The 15,523-nt window shown below is 43.7% G+C and overlaps 2 protein-coding genes across 3 annotated transcripts in view; one reads left to right on the top strand and one right to left on the bottom strand.

The window, feature by feature from the left end:
• LOC138743318 (polypeptide N-acetylgalactosaminyltransferase 10-like) overlaps positions 1-2,134 on the bottom strand; it is a 73,986-nt gene extending 71,852 nt beyond the window's left edge. Inside the window, exon 1 of one of the 2 annotated variants that reach the window (XR_011344813.1) lies at positions 1,658-2,134. Coding sequence is in view for 1 of the 2 variants with exons in the window: in XM_069898471.1 (XP_069754572.1) it covers positions 1,658-1,789 (132 nt within the window). In the remaining variant the exon portion in view is untranslated. The remainder of the gene's footprint in view (positions 1-1,657) is intronic. The other variant, XM_069898471.1, reaches the window with a different exon arrangement.
• LOC138743317 (protein FAM114A2-like) overlaps positions 1-15,523 on the top strand; it is a 137,891-nt gene that overhangs the window by 765 nt on the left and 121,603 nt on the right. The window contains exon 2 of the mRNA XM_069898467.1: positions 13,658-13,721. The gene's annotated coding sequence lies outside the window, so the exon portion shown is untranslated. The remainder of the gene's footprint in view (positions 1-13,657; positions 13,722-15,523) is intronic.

A 15,523-nucleotide genomic window follows, 5' to 3' on the forward strand; every position in this document is an offset into this window, starting at 1 on the left:
CTCTTATTGATTAGCTGATAGCCTGTTTTGATCTTGATAATAATAAGATGCTTCATCATCTCGGGACTACATTTATCTTACTGGGTGAAATACATCTAGCTTACTGGGTGAAATGAATACGAAACATGAAATTTTTGGCTGGGGAGACAAAGGAGGCCTATAGCCAGTAGTTTAATCGAAGACACATTTCCTAAAAATATTTCACTGAGATAATACGATCAATTAAGGGCAATAACTTCACGAGTTCACTGACAAATCCCTCAGTTTATAAGGCCTATAGTATTACTATTTTCTTACCAGTTTAAATGAAGTCTGTCACAGTGTTCTCTGCTCAAGGCCTGGGCTCAAACACATGCGTGGGGCCCCCTTGGTCAAATTGGCTTAAAACTGGCCCTGGTTAGAGTGTATTTTATTAAATGAGTTTAATGATACAATGTTACAATGTTACTTTGGTGATTGTCAACATTATATCCAACTGTATCCTAATTCATTCCACACCCTATTCATATCATCTGCTTTATGTTCTTTTGTCTAAGAGGACATTAAGTTTTAAAATTTCCAAATCCTTTCACTGTCTGACTTCTTCCCAAATGTATGTTCCTTCCACCTCTGCAAATAAGAAATAGATTTCCTTTCAACTAACTACTAATCATCTAATTTCAAAATTATTCCACCACTGGTGACATCAGTGTTGGTGATCACACCTCGTACTGTTGAATTATTTTCTGAAAGTTCTTGCTTCTCTACTTCACCTCCTTGTTTAACACATTCCTTCAGTCTTTAAATTCCTTGTCACCTCCTTATGTGGTTTGGGGTTTTTTTTTCACTTTTTAAACCGTCTGTGAAGTACCTTTGACTACATTAAAACACTGCATAAGTGTTCTACATGATTCCATTAGTTACGAAATAAAAAAGGAATTAAGCTTACAACTATTTCATAGTTCAAATGTTCTTAATAACTTGAGGTTCCAAGGTTTGCTTATATTACCAAGATTTTTTAGGACAAACTTCTGAGACTTTTCTTTAATTAACCTAATCACTTAAATGTCGCCGGATGAACTTTCCCAAATGCCATCAAGACAATTCTCATCAAATTTCACTCCAGAACTTGGCAAGAGATATACCAGGAAGGAGAATAGTGCCACACCATTCAGTTTGACATCCCGTCCGGTGCAATTCCCGTGAGATCATCTATTAAAATGCTGAAATGTCGATAAGAACGTGAACATCCTTATTTATTCAAACAACGCAAACGAGAAAAGGTCCGGAGCCGAAAGGTTGCCCGTCCATTCATGGATGCTGCCTGAACCGCCGACTCCATCCAATTCCTCAGTACAACCCCCCATCATCTGCGTACAATCATTCGCGTACAATTTTTATTTTATCCTTCGCTGTTGGTGTCCAACGATCAAGGAACGGGGAGCCAACAACCTCCTCTGGATCAAAACTTTATGCATTTTGAAAAGTACTGATGTTTTTCACCGAGGACAACCCCTTACATTGCAATCGCGTTTCTGGTTGCAAAATAAATACATCTGAGAGCGAGTTGTGGCTCATCAACAGTGAAAATGTTAACCGCTCGCCCATCAAGGTGTCAATCGCGGCCCCGGTGGGCTGTAGCACGTCCACAAAACACCCCGCAGGTAGCAGATCTTACCTGTGGCGGTTCACTCGGGCTCACCAGCTGCCTGCCTTTGTAAAGAGACCACAACCCGATGTTTGGCACGAAGACCACCGCGAGAACCATTAAAGCGGCTGCCGGAAGGAGCCTCTTCTGCCTGCGCCTCATCTCCCGGCGCCCCGGGTTCAACCAGAGACTTTTTTCACTCTGCAATAACGCGTCCAACTTTCTTCCTGGAGCTCCTCGCAGCGACTGACTGGTTCGGGGACTTCCGCTCGACTGCTACCATCGACCTCAGAGGTGGGGGAGCCGCGTCAAAACAGTATACCCTGTGGCAGCGCTACTGGCGTCCGCATTCTCTTCGGATCGAAGTTCTTCCGATCTGGCGTTCACTTTAACACCTGGTGTAACCGATTGTTAGGAAAAACCAGTGGCAGTGCTCTCTGTTCGGACAGAGTTGAGGACGGGCCCCTCCGACCTGCTGGAGGGAGCAGATTCCAAGTGTCAGTGGGAACCAGGCGGCGTGTTGGAATCGCAGACGGATTAACCAAGCCACCGAGTGAAGTTTCAGACTTGAAGCGGCGGGAGGCTTTGACCTTGGCCGCTGAATGTTTCTGTGAGCTGCGGGACTCCGAGCCGCCGGGGTGGGGGTTTGCCGTGTCCCGAACAAGGAAGCGAAGCGCTGGGTCTGGATTTGAAACCGCGCCGGGAGCGCCACGACACATCGGCTTGAACGGCCGGTCCATGCCCGTGGAACAGTGCATGGGCGAAAGCCGGGCGGGCGGGTGGGGCAAGTCCCGGGCGGCGCTGGCACGGGGAGTTTCTCATTTATTAACCCCACTTTCACGGAATTAATACTGAGATAACAATGGGTCCACTAATAAATAAAGGTTTATTTTATCCAATTATCAAAATAAAAGGAGCTGATTTCATCGGTGTGGTCACGTCCCTGCTTATTTTCGCCAAATTTGCTGTCGATGCAGGTGCTCGAACTTCCGATAGGGGGTTGACTTCTACCAATCGGCTGGATAGGAACAACTACATTTTTATAGCGCCCTCAACGTGGAAAAGATGTTTATGGGGCGATAGGAAAGAAAGCGAGACACGGAGCCCCGTCAGAATGTATTAGTGCGGCATTGGTCTTTCAGAAGGTGTGACGATTGAATTGTTCTTTGGCTTGATCCTCATTCAGCGTCAAAGGATCCGAGTTCTCGGGCTATGGCGAAGTCCAGTTCTTTCACGGTTGAAATACATCATAGAACATGGAACGTAGCAGGCCCTTTGGCCCATGGTGTTGTGCCGACCTATACAACAATCCAAATCTTCCCTATCTCACATCCATAACCTATTTTTCTTCCATCCATGTGCCTGTCCAATAGTATTTTAAATGTCCCTATTGTACCAGCCTCTACCACGTCTCTGTGACTCTTCCCCTCGAAACTTTCTTCCCTTCACCATGTACAGATGTCCTCAGGTATTTGCTTCTGTAGACTTGAGAAAGAAAGGTGCTGGCTGTATCTATACCTCTCATAATCTTGTATACCTCTTTAAGTCACTGCTTCTCCTTCTTTGTGCCAAAGAGAGAGTCGCTAGCTCTGTTAACCTTGCCTCATAAGATATATTCTCCAATAAAGGCAACACCATGGAAAATGTCATCTGCACCCTTTTCAAAGCTTCCACATCCTTCCTGTAATGAGGGAACCAGAACTAAAAAAAACACAACTTGATAAAGAACAAGATCCCAAGAACAGAAAGTGTCCTTGCCAACATTTGTAGACAGGAAGTTAAGACACAAATGTAGTTTCATTTCCCTAAAACAGGACCAGACATGGGAACTCAGAGATGATATAATCATAATTTTCTGCAAGAAATGAGATCAATCTGATTGTCATCACCAGACCTCACCTCCACCACCACTACCTCCTAGCTGTTGAAGATTTGTTTTCTGAATCACAGTGTGCATTATATCCATCATCACCATGCAATCTTTCCAGAAATAACCCAGGGAGTAGCATCAGCTACTAAGTATGGACTTTATTGGATACAAAAACTTTGACTTAGTAAATTGAAAGGGCCTTTAAAATATGTTTTTCAAATGTGGCTGCCCTCAGAAAATGATCTCCATTCTCTGAATGATGTACAATGGTGTGTACTCCATCCCAATATATCATAATCAATGGATCTGCAACAAAGCAAATCCTACTACAAATGTTTATTAAAAGCTTTCTCAGTCTTTCTAGCCCAAATACTCCATTTCATCTCCAACATGTTTCCTGCTGGAGTTGAGTTAATTTGCAAGATAAATGGGAACCTACATCCCCTCCAGAACCAACTCAATCTTTAATATTTGTATATGTTCATAGTTGGAAGCTGACCCCTGTCAATATTGACTTGTTCATCAAAAGATGACAGAGAGGACTTTGACCACCTCTTAATGATGGCAGGTACCAATTATGAAATGTCCTATTACTTTCAGTGTGCCTTTAGCTGGAGAAGGAAATGAATGATCAAGACCTCATACCATCACAAAGTTTATGGTTTACCAGGCAGAAGAGGTTTCAGTCCTATGCTGTTCAAAATTAAGAAGGGAAATTTTGGTTGGCATTGAGAACTTGAATCCTATCATTGATAACATGCAAAAGTTCAGAATAGTTGGTGAAAGGATTGGTTCAACTTCAAACAATGTGGCACCTGTTGCACATTATCCTCATCATTCACCTCAGAACTCACAAGGATGGAGTGTAAGCAAGTCAGCTGCAGTCTTATGGGATTAATTTTGAGCTGCTGAAGAGGTCAGAATCGGACAAACATACATACGAGGCCAAATTTAATTTGCTATTCAAAATAACCCAATGCTCTACCATTGCCTCCACCACTTTGGCCAGAAACCTAAATAGGGAAATATTTTCCACATCATTAACCAGTTAAAACTGATGAATTGAATGGAATGATCAATGATTCCAATGTACTGAACAGTGATATATGCCAGAACAGAGTGACAACCTGTCCTGAAGCATAAAGCACATTAATAGGCATGAAATGAAGGATCCTGTGACAGAAGGTGCCACGAATGTTTATCATTTAAGACGTGTGCTTAAGGGGTAAAAGTGGAACTGCATCTTCAAGATCTCTGTGCAAAGATTGGGACTGAGTTGCAGTGAAGTACCTGACCGAGTATGATTGATGTCACAGAACTGGCAAATGGAAACAATGTTCAGTTCTATTGTATGTCAGGAACAAGCACAAAATGCTGTTCTCTCTTCCATTGACATTCCCTATTTATTATTCTGCTGATATTGACTACAGCTGTAGCTAATATCATGCAAGCAAGGCTACCCAACAACTGCATCAAAACTTAACATAGCAGGCCTATATGTGGAACCAGCTTTTGCGCAGCAAAGCCATTTTAATCCCAAGAAACACCCTTGACAATTTGTTCTTCCCATCCTGTCTCTCCATTTATACACTTTCTCCATAATTTCCACTCCCACAATGAGAGCAGGTTATCAGAACATGGAGAAAGGCAAGATGTTTTAAGCTTCATTTGTGGCAGAACTTTGGAGCCTCTCCTTAATGAACATGCCTGCAGATCAAGCAAAGAGTCACCACAGGCCTCTTTTCTTCTAGAGAAAACCAGGCTTTCCAGTAGTTGTATTTTTTTCAATCTGTCATTTATTTCTTACGTTAAGATATCTCCTGGTAGTAGTTCACTGACCCGTCAATCAATTACCTAGTCAAGATGAAAAACTTACATGAAATAATTCAACATAATTAATTTATAGCTTTTAAGAAAACGATGTTGCATCCCACACAAATTTTTTAAATTTATTTTAAATAATAATAAATGTAATATCAAAGGTCAGACCAGTGTACTTGTTATTTCATACCAGCAGATATTATTGATTTGGAATCTATGATATTGAAATTTACTTTAAATTTGTTATTTTTTGGCATTTACATGAAATGACAGCCCTATTAACAAAATATTAAAATGACAGACTATTTTCCACAAATTAACATTTTCTATTCATTTGATTTTATATAATTAAGAACTGTGTGTGCCAAAGTTATTTTTGTCTCTGAAAAGCACATTTTATTATTCCTTTGTTAATTATAGAAAAATAATTCTCACATGAGTTATCTTCACTGTCTCACTTAAATTGATACTAAATATTTAAAATACCTCTTAAAATAGTCAAGATTTAGAGGGCAGTATATTTGCCCTTTGGAAAACTAATTGAGAGCAGAACTCTATAAACCTATCAATAACAATGAAATATAACAAAAACTGCAAATGCTGGGAAACTGGAGCAGCATACAAAATACTGGAGGAACTCAGTGGATCAGGCAACATCCATGGAAGGAAACAGGCAGTCAACGGACAATTGATATCAATTGCCCGTTGACTATCAGAATGCATCTTCCTTACCTCTCTGCCTCTTCCTCCTATCACATCCTAGCTTTTTACATTATTCAAATTTCTCTCCCCGCTCCACCAGTGTTCACCTAATGCCTGCCAGCTTTTGCCTCTCCTGCTTTCCCCATCCTTTTCTTCTGGCCTCTGCCCTCTTTGTGTCCAAATCGATGAAGGGTTTTCAGCTCAAAACATTTACTGTTGTGGAAGTAAAGACTATCTAGTTGAGACTGATGTTGATTAATACAATTTGATTAACGCTTATGCTGGGGCAGTTACAGATACCGAAGGGCAGAGGAGAGCTCCCAGGACATGAGTTGCCCGGCAACAACAAACAGCCCAGCTGATAAAATTCCCTGATTTTTATGTAGTGATATGTAATTACACCACTAGGTCACCAGGGGTCATCCCAGTGACCTTGTAGATAAAGCAGTCCAGAGCTACCCCTCCTTAAAAAAATAGTTATTCCCCCTGCCCCCCCCCCCACCGTCCTCCTTCCTTTGTTTGTAAGTTCATAAGTCCAAAATTTTTCGTGGCTTCCGTTGGCTTCTGGACCTCCTCGGAAGTGGCATAGGGGTGGGGAGTGCGATCTACCTTTCGGCCTTTCTTGGTGGAGGTGTCGGAGTGGGAAATACTAAATGGCCATGTGGCCATGTGTGCTGGGGATCCCCTTGTATGGGATTAGGTCCTGCCATCGTCTAGGGTGGTGATATTTTGTGGGGCGGGTGTACCCAGGGTCCTGATTTCCGGGGTGGGTGGTATAGTCCTCTGGGGTGACTCGATGGACGACTGTTCTAGTGACTGCTGCTGCGCTCCTTGTTGATCCATAGACATCTGTGTTTCCTCCACGTTGTTCACACATCCGGCCGGCGCGAGATCCCTGGTGGCCACCGAGTCTTCTCTTCCATCTGGGAATGTGACGAAGGCATACTGAAGGTTCGCGTGCCTCAACTCCACTTGATCCACCAGTGGGTCCGCTTTGTGGGGTCTGCAGTGCTTCCAGAGGAGAACAGGTCCCGGTGTCATCATCCATTTAGGCAGCATTGTGCCCGTTGTGGCTTTCCTTGTGAAAGAAAAGATATGGTCATGTGGGGTCATGTTAGTGACAGGACACAACAAAGAACTTATAGAGTGTAGGGCTTCTGGCAACACTTCTTCCCATCTAGTAACAGGCAGTTCTTTTGCTTTTAAGGTCAAGAAGACCGTTTTCCAGATAGTGGCATTTTCCCTTTCGACTTGTCCATTCCCCCTGGGATTGTAACTTGTAGTGCGGCTGGTTGCAATCCCTTTCTCGCGCAGGTACTGCTGTACTTCTGCGCTCATGAATGCAGCACCCCTGTCTGTGTGTATGTAGTTCGGGTACCCAAATATGCTGAAGATGGGTTGGAGGCATTTTATAAAAGTGGCTGCTGATACATCAGAACACGGAATTGTGAAGGGGAAATGGGAATATTCATCTATTACGTTTAGGAAATAGACATTTCTATTATTGGATGGGAGCGGGCCTTTAAAATCGAGGCTGTGGCGCTCAAAAGGTTTGGTAGCTTTTATCAGGGTGTCTTTGTCTGGCTGGTAAAATTGCGGTTTGCACTCCACACAGTTGGGGCAGCTCTTGTTCACTGACCTCACTTCCTCCACCGAAAATGGGAGGTTGTGGGTTTTAATGAAGTGAAACAGTCTAGCGACCCCCGGGTGGCCCAGCTCATTGTGCAAGCTCTGCAACTGGGACGTGTGGTTAAGGATGGCACAAGTGCCTCTGGACAGCGCATCCGGGGGCTCATTGAGTGTCCCGGGGTGGTATAGAATGTCGTAGTTAAATGTAGACAATTCTATCCGCCAGTGCAAGATTTTGTCATTCTTAATTCTCCCCCTGTTCTGGTTATCGAACATAAAAGCCACACACCATTGGTCCTTGACGAGGGTGAAGTGTTTGCTTGCCAGATAATGTCACCAGTGCCTTACTGCTTCCACAATGCCTAGGGCTTCCTTCTCTACTGCTGAGTGTCCTACCTCTGACCCCTGTAGGGTTCGCGAGAAAAAGGCCATCGGTCGTGCGTCTTGGTTTAGGGTGGCTGCCAGAGCCACATTGGATGCATCCGTTTCTACTTGAAACGGGATCGACTCATCTATGGACCATATAGTAGCTTTAGTGATATGGTCCCTAATGTCCCTGAATGCTCTGGTGGATGCTGGGGACAGTGGGAAAACTGAGGCTTTTATAAGTGGGTGGGACCTGTCGGCATAGTTGGGGACCCATTGGGCGTAGTAAGCGAACAGTCCCAAACACCTTTTTAGTGCTTTCAGCATGTGTGGCATTGGGAGGTCTAGGAGAGGGCGCATACGGGCTGGGTCTGGGCTGATTTCCCCATTCTGCACTATGTAACCCAGGATTGGCAATTTCCTGGCGCTAAAGACGCATTTGTCCCATTTGTCCTCGGCTTCCTGGAAGAAGCATTTTAAATTCGTGTCATGATCCTCCTGAGTGTGGCCACAGATTGTCACATTGTTTAAGTAGAGGAACACCACTTTCAGTTGGAACTCATCTACTATTTGATCCATTTCTCTCTGAAACAGGGACATTTCATTGGTGACACCGAAGGGGAGTCGCAGAAATTGATACAGCCTGCCGTCTGCCTCATATGCCGTGTAAATGCGATCACTGTTTCTAATGGACAGTTGGTGGTATGCTGCCTTCAGGTCTATGGTGGAGAACATCTTATATTGTGAAATGTTGTTGACCATGTCTGCTATGTGTGGCCGGGGGTAGGCATCTGGTTGTGTAAATTTGTTGATTGTCTGGCTGTAATCCACTACCATGTGCAGTTTTTCTCCTGACTTTACTACAATCACCTGGACCCTCCAGGGGCTGGTGCTCTGCTCTATGATGCCCTCCTGTAGTAGCCCGCGGACCTCTGTCCCAATGAACGCTCTGTCCCTTGGGGTGTAGTTCCAGCTCTTTGTGGCTATTGGTGTGCATTCTGGGTCAGGTGTGTGAACAGCGGAGGGGGTTCTATGTTCAGGAGATAGGCTGCAGTGTTGTTTCTTTGTAAGGTGTAGTGAGGGGGGGGGGGGGGGTGAGGCCCGTTGTGCACTATTGAAATGCTTTCTAACTGGCACTGAAAATCTAATCCCAATAGTACCGGGGCACAGAGGTGAGGGAGTACTAGTAATTTGAACCCTTCGTATTTTGTGCCCTGGATTTCTAGAGTAACCCTGCAAAACTGTTTTACCTCAGCCGCATGGTTGCTGGCTGCTAACAGGATCTGGTGTTCACTCGGGCGTGTGGGGAGGGAAAGGCAGTTGAATAACCCCTGGTCAACAAAACTTTCAGTGCTTCCACTATCTATTAAGCAATTTACCCTCACATCATTAATTTTGATGCACACAGTGGCATCAGATAGATTGTGTGGACTCGCCTGATTCATGCTTAGGGAAGCAAGTCTGGCGTGTCCTTCTTGTCCTTCCATCCGATAGTACTCGGCGTCATATTCATCTCCTGAAGACTGTGTCCTCTGCTCTGTAGCATTTGTCCAAGATGGCCGGCTGCACATGGCACATAGCTTTCTCATATCTCATTAGCATGAGAATGTGCCTTGGCTGTGGCCTTGGGGCTTCTGCAGACTTTTGCATAATAACCACGTTTTCCACAGTTGGAATAGACATTTTCTCTGGCAGGGCAGAGGGCTCTGGGGTGCTTTCTTTGTCCACAGAAAAAGCACTTGGGACCCTCAAGGTGCTGCTGCTGCTGTGCATTCCTGTGAGGCAGCACACTTTTCTTTTTGTGGGGCTAGAGAGTCCAGCAGTGTGACGTTTGTCCCAGCCCAGGGTCCTGTGAGTACTCCTCCAATTCTTTCCTGGTGCTTTCTAAAGCTTCTGCAATAGTCTCTGCCTCATCTAGCCCCACCATTCCTTTCTCCAGCAATCAATGTCTCGTCTCAGTGGACCGTATGCCCACAATAATTCTGTCCCTAATAAGGTCCTCTGCATACTCCTGATACTGCTTTAAAGTTGCAGCCTCTCGCCGGGTCTTTCAGAGAGAGTATAAAGTCTCTGGCAGACTCCCCTACTTGTTGCGACCTGGTCATGAGTCTGTACCAAGAGTGGAGTTCGCTATGCCCCTTACTGTAATGCCTCTGTAAAATGCTCATTGCCTCTTGGTAGGACCTGGCATCCTGTATGAGGGAGTAAGGGTGGTCTCCCAGCTGAGCTAACAGCAGCATTAATAGTTCTTTATCTGATGCCTCAGCACCCTCCACGTAATTCAGAAAGCATCTCTGCCAGTGGCCAAAGTGCGTGCCAGCTCCAGAATTTCTGGGGTCGAGCTCCAGCCTGTCTGGTTGCAGCACATGGCTAAGCTGCAGTCTCTGGTCCCTTAGGTGTAGCAAGGGTGGACCCTGGGGTACTGGGATCTGCTGGTCAAGCCTCTGTGGGGCTTGTGTCTGCTGGAGGAGTAATGGAGGAGTAACCTGGGTGCTTGGGGCTGTTGGCTGAAGCTCTGGCTTTGGAACGTTTGCAGCGGGCTTAGGGGAAATCCCAGCAGTAGCGTCAGATCTCTGTGGTACTGGGGAAACTGCTGCTGGGGGAATGACGGTAGCGGTGTCTGCTTTCCCTGGCTCTGGAGTGGTCGGGAATTCTGCACATACGTGATGATCAGGAGCACGACTTGTGGAGATCCTTTCACCCATGCTTGTAGTGGCCCCTTTCTGATCGGACGGGATTTTAGGGTCAGCGGCGCCTGTACTGGTGAACCCATGGGAAGGCAGGGCTCTTGGCCATTTCTTACCAGCCCTATCATACTTCTGTGGTCTTACCCGCATTCCATCACGATTCCAGTACAGCGATCCCCCGCCGTATCTGTCTTCGGATGCACATGCGTGCTGGTCGTTCCCAGATTCCATTGCTCAGGAAGAGTCTCCAGGTGGTCAGGAATGCGCGTTGGAGCAGAAGCAGCTTCCATCCTAGTAGCTATCATATTAGTTTATTAAATTGTACTGACAATAACCAAACCAGCAGTGCGAGTATAAGAAAGCTTTAATAAACTAATATGTACACTAAGAGGTCTTGTCTCTCTGCAAGACGAACCTGGAAGGCTAGACTGTAGCTCTGGACTGCTTTATATACAAGGTCTTCCAGATGACCCCTGGTGACCTAGTGATGTAATTACATAGCACCACATTCTACAGAACTGTAAAAATATCTGAGTGAAGGGGTCATGTCTCTGTGATTCGTCCACAATATGTTGCAACATATAGATGCACATTGCATAGCTTAATGCTGATGGAACAACATTTGCCACATTGGAAGAGACTGTTTTGTGATTGATTAACATCAACTAGTATTGGAGCATATAAACCCATGTATTTATATGTTCGGAGAGTTCCTCAATCTGTTGCAGAGGTGAAGGACATCCCACAGGCCTGTGTATCAAAAGAAGGGAAGTGGCTGAAGTAGATGAGTCTGGGTCTTTCATTCCACAGGAGAGTAGGCTGCTGATGAGAGATCTTTCCCCAGAACCTGAATGAGGTATCAATACCAACCCTTTACTCTGTCTACTGTCTACCATGGATGCTGCAGGACCTGCTGAGTTCTTCCAGCATGTTTAATGTTGATATCAATAAAAATACTCTTAAGTGTTTTGGACATATAATTGATAAAATATCAATATCATAGACATTTAATTGGTTTCCATCTGCTGTTCATAGATGGCAGTCTTCAGCTTACATTACAGGGAAATCCCTGAGACTTCAGCAGGTTACTTCACTATATCATATTAGCTGTATATTTTAAAAGAGAGTTATGGTCATTTTATTACAGTTTTGGGACCAAGGATTCCTTATCTACTCAAATATTGTGGATAAATAAAACATATGCTATGGTTAAATGGTTAAAAAAAAGTTCTTGAAATCCAGTTCTACTTCAACTATAATGATGTTTTGATTTTTTGAGCATACCTAACAATTAGTGAAATGTATTGATTTTGACAACATTTAACTTGGAAGTCTCACATCTGTTATAGGACTCAGCATAGTTTCCATATTTCAATGGGCAGAGTATGAACCATACAAACCAATATTTTCATTCTGGATTTAGCACATCCAAATCAGTATATTAGTAGTACAAGAGCAAAATATTACAGGTACTGGAGCTCAGAAAGAAAAAAACAGAAATATCCAGGAAACCACGTAGAAAATGCAAAGAAAAAATATTGTTTAGGTACTGTTCATCTGAAGCTGTGCATATTCATAAGTGATCCATCAGTGGATCTCACACCTCTTATAACAGCACAGATGGAAGTTATTCAGCTTGCCAGTTCTCACCAAAACAATCCTACCATTATTCTCTCTTCTGATGTCCCTGTACATCTGCAAATTATACTGTATATGCTTACATGCCTGGAATGCTACTTTATTTATTTTTGCCACTTACCTGAATTAATGGATAACTTTTTATTCAACTTCCATTATTAAACAATATTTCATCTCATTATCCCATCTATTTATATCAATCATATTTGTATCTTTCCTCATACCAGCAATACATTTTTTCGCTACGGATAAAGCTAAATATACAAAAGCAAGCTGAAACTTATCTAATCCCAAGCCTTTCAGAGGTTGCAAACTCCCCAATAAAAATACTGTTGGATCTAAAACTATTTTAATCTTACACAGAGTTAATGGATAACTTAATCATTTAACCAACTAGCACTTGTTAGGAGGAAATAACAGCACCCTGTAAAAACTGAGGAGGGAATAAACAACGTAAAGACAGCACCCAGTCTCAAGCCTGAAACATTGGTTATATATATCTTTATCTTTGCTCTATAAAGATAGAGCATGGTTGATGTAGCATTTTAGCGCAATGCCTTTACAGCACCAGCAATTGGGTCTGGACTGGGGTTCGAGTCCCACACTGTCTGTAAGGAGTTTGTATATTCTCCTGGTGTCTGCGTGGGTTTTCTCTGGGAGCTCCGGTTTCCTTCCACCTTTCAAAACGTACCAGGTGTAAATTGAGTGGCACGGACTCATGGGCTGCAAGGGTCAAAATTTAGAAGTACACTGTTTGACCTGCTGAGTTTCTCCAGCATTGTGTTTTTATTTGAAGGCAGCGCTCAAGATGAGGATTGAACCTAAATTCTTTATTGCACATCCATCTCATCTATTATGCCACTGAATTATTTTGTTATTTCAGAAAGAACCTCCTAGCCCATAAATATTATTTTACTTGTTACCAGAAACTTAATTTTAAAAATTTCACCACAGGACACTCAAACCTGGAACCCCTCTTCAGAGTTCCTGTTTACTTCTTGTTAGAGAAGTCTTCAAATTTGCATTTCAAACTCTCCCAGATGAGATCTACCAGTCAACATTCTTCAACCATTGAGATGTGTTGCTCACACTCAAGTGCCTGGTTGACCAAGAAAGTGTTTTTGATATGTTATTTTCATTGTCTGGCTTGTGGTGGTATCAGTCAAACTCCTATCTACCTATTCAATATTCCAGATTAAAATTGGCCTCACACATTCCATTTTGAATACAGCACAGCAGATTTCAATGTAGTCATTCCTATCATTCAGTAAAATTTTCAATTCCATGACTTCCTTGTTTCAAATTTGTTGATTACAGTGGAAAACATGGAGTCATCTAGCATGGAAGAAGTTCCTTTTGGTCACTGAGTCTGCACCAAACAGTAAGTAACCATTAACATTTTTTTAAACCAAAAATAGAATTTGTTCATAATTTTTGTTACAAAAGGAAAAGCATTCAATATCTATTTCCACCCTTAGTTTTGTAGCCATACATTTCCATCACTGTACATTCACTTCTATTTTCACCATTACCATCAGTGTGGCATCTTGTCTTTTTTTTTCAAAAATAGACTTTATTCACAATAAATGTTTTACAAAAAGGAAAAAGTTCAAAGACTTTTCACACCCATAATGTCAATCATCTCTATATATTCCCATCAATGTACATTGTTACATTTGTTTTCTAAAAACACCATTATCACCCCTGTGGCAACTTGTCACTTCTCCCCACCTTCTGTTGTTTGACGGACTTCCCCTTGGTTTCAGCCCCTCAGTGCCCAGTAATGGGAGGGCTCTAGATTATGGTTCTTCCCCCACAGTGCCCTCATGTTGGCATCACCAAGCTTCTGTGTCCCTTAGCATGACCTCCTGCAGGCTGGAATGTGCCAGTCAGTGGCATTCCCTCACCGATATCTCCATGTGCTAAAAGACCAACAGGTTTCAGGCAGACGAAAGTGCATGTTTCACTGAGTTGATGATCTTCCAGCAGTTCTGGATGTATGACTCTGAATGCATCCCTGATCTGTGTACAGCCCATAGATCAGAGAGTCCTCTGTCACACCTGCTGCTGGTGATGGAACCGTAACAAGGACCTTGTTTTTTTAACCAAAAATTTACTTTATTCACAATAAATTATTTACAAACAGTAAAGCTGTTCAATTCTTTTTACATTCATGATATCAGTCCTATCTAAACATCCTCATTGATGTACATTTTTAATTTGATCTCTCAACACCCCGTTACCATCACTGTGACACCTTGCTGTTCCCCTTCTGTTGATTGAGGGACTTTCCTTTGCTCAGCCCCTCATTGCCTGGTAAAGAGAGGACTCTACACTGTGGTCCTTCCCCATGGTGCCCTCGTGTTGGCTGCACCAAGCCTCAGTGAGTCCCTTAGCATGTACTCCTGCAGCCTGGAATGCACCAGTCAACAGCATTCCCAGACTGACATCTCAGTATACTGAAAGACCAATGGGTTTTGGGCAGACCAAAGTACGTCTTTCACTGAGTTGATGGTTTTCCAGCAGTTCTCGATGTCTGACTCTGAGTGTGACCCCCAGGGACACCTGCTGGGGATGAACCATGACAAGATCTTTGCATCCTTCTTCACACATTCTTTGCAAATCTGCTTTCAGCAAAAAGGTGGGCAACAATCTCCACTCCACTGCAGTCATCTCGAGGACAACCTTCTTGGAGGATGATGTCCCGGTTATACAAGAAGGATCTAACTGGGAGGTCTCCTCTCACCACCAGTCAGGCCAAATCCTGATGCTTGTTTGAGAGTCCTGGTGATAAAGCATTCCACCTGATGATTTGGACTGTCTGCTTAGGGAACCATCCCACCGGGTCAATTGAGTCCTCGTCTCTCAGTTCCGGGCTGATCACAGCCTGATGGCCTTGTGGTCGAAGGTGGAGTTCTGGAAAAGTTCGTCTGACTGGGCATTGTGAGGCCCATCCTTCACAACTCCTGGGACAAGGAGAGCATCAGCACATAGTGACACAGTGCCCTAATTCTTTGGTTCCACTCACAGCCTGATACAGCCACACGTGAAGGTGGTCATCAGGATGAAGGCTACATTGGGTACACCTTTGCCCCCATTGTCCAGCAACTTGTCAGGGTCAGTGCCAAGGGGGGAGTATTTGCAGGCATTTTCCCTCAAACAAGGTATTGTGATCCCCCAACC

This window comes from Narcine bancroftii, chromosome 9, assembly GCF_036971445.1.
Source record: "Narcine bancroftii isolate sNarBan1 chromosome 9, sNarBan1.hap1, whole genome shotgun sequence".
In the NCBI taxonomy this organism is placed as follows: Eukaryota; Metazoa; Chordata; class Chondrichthyes; order Torpediniformes; family Narcinidae; genus Narcine; species Narcine bancroftii.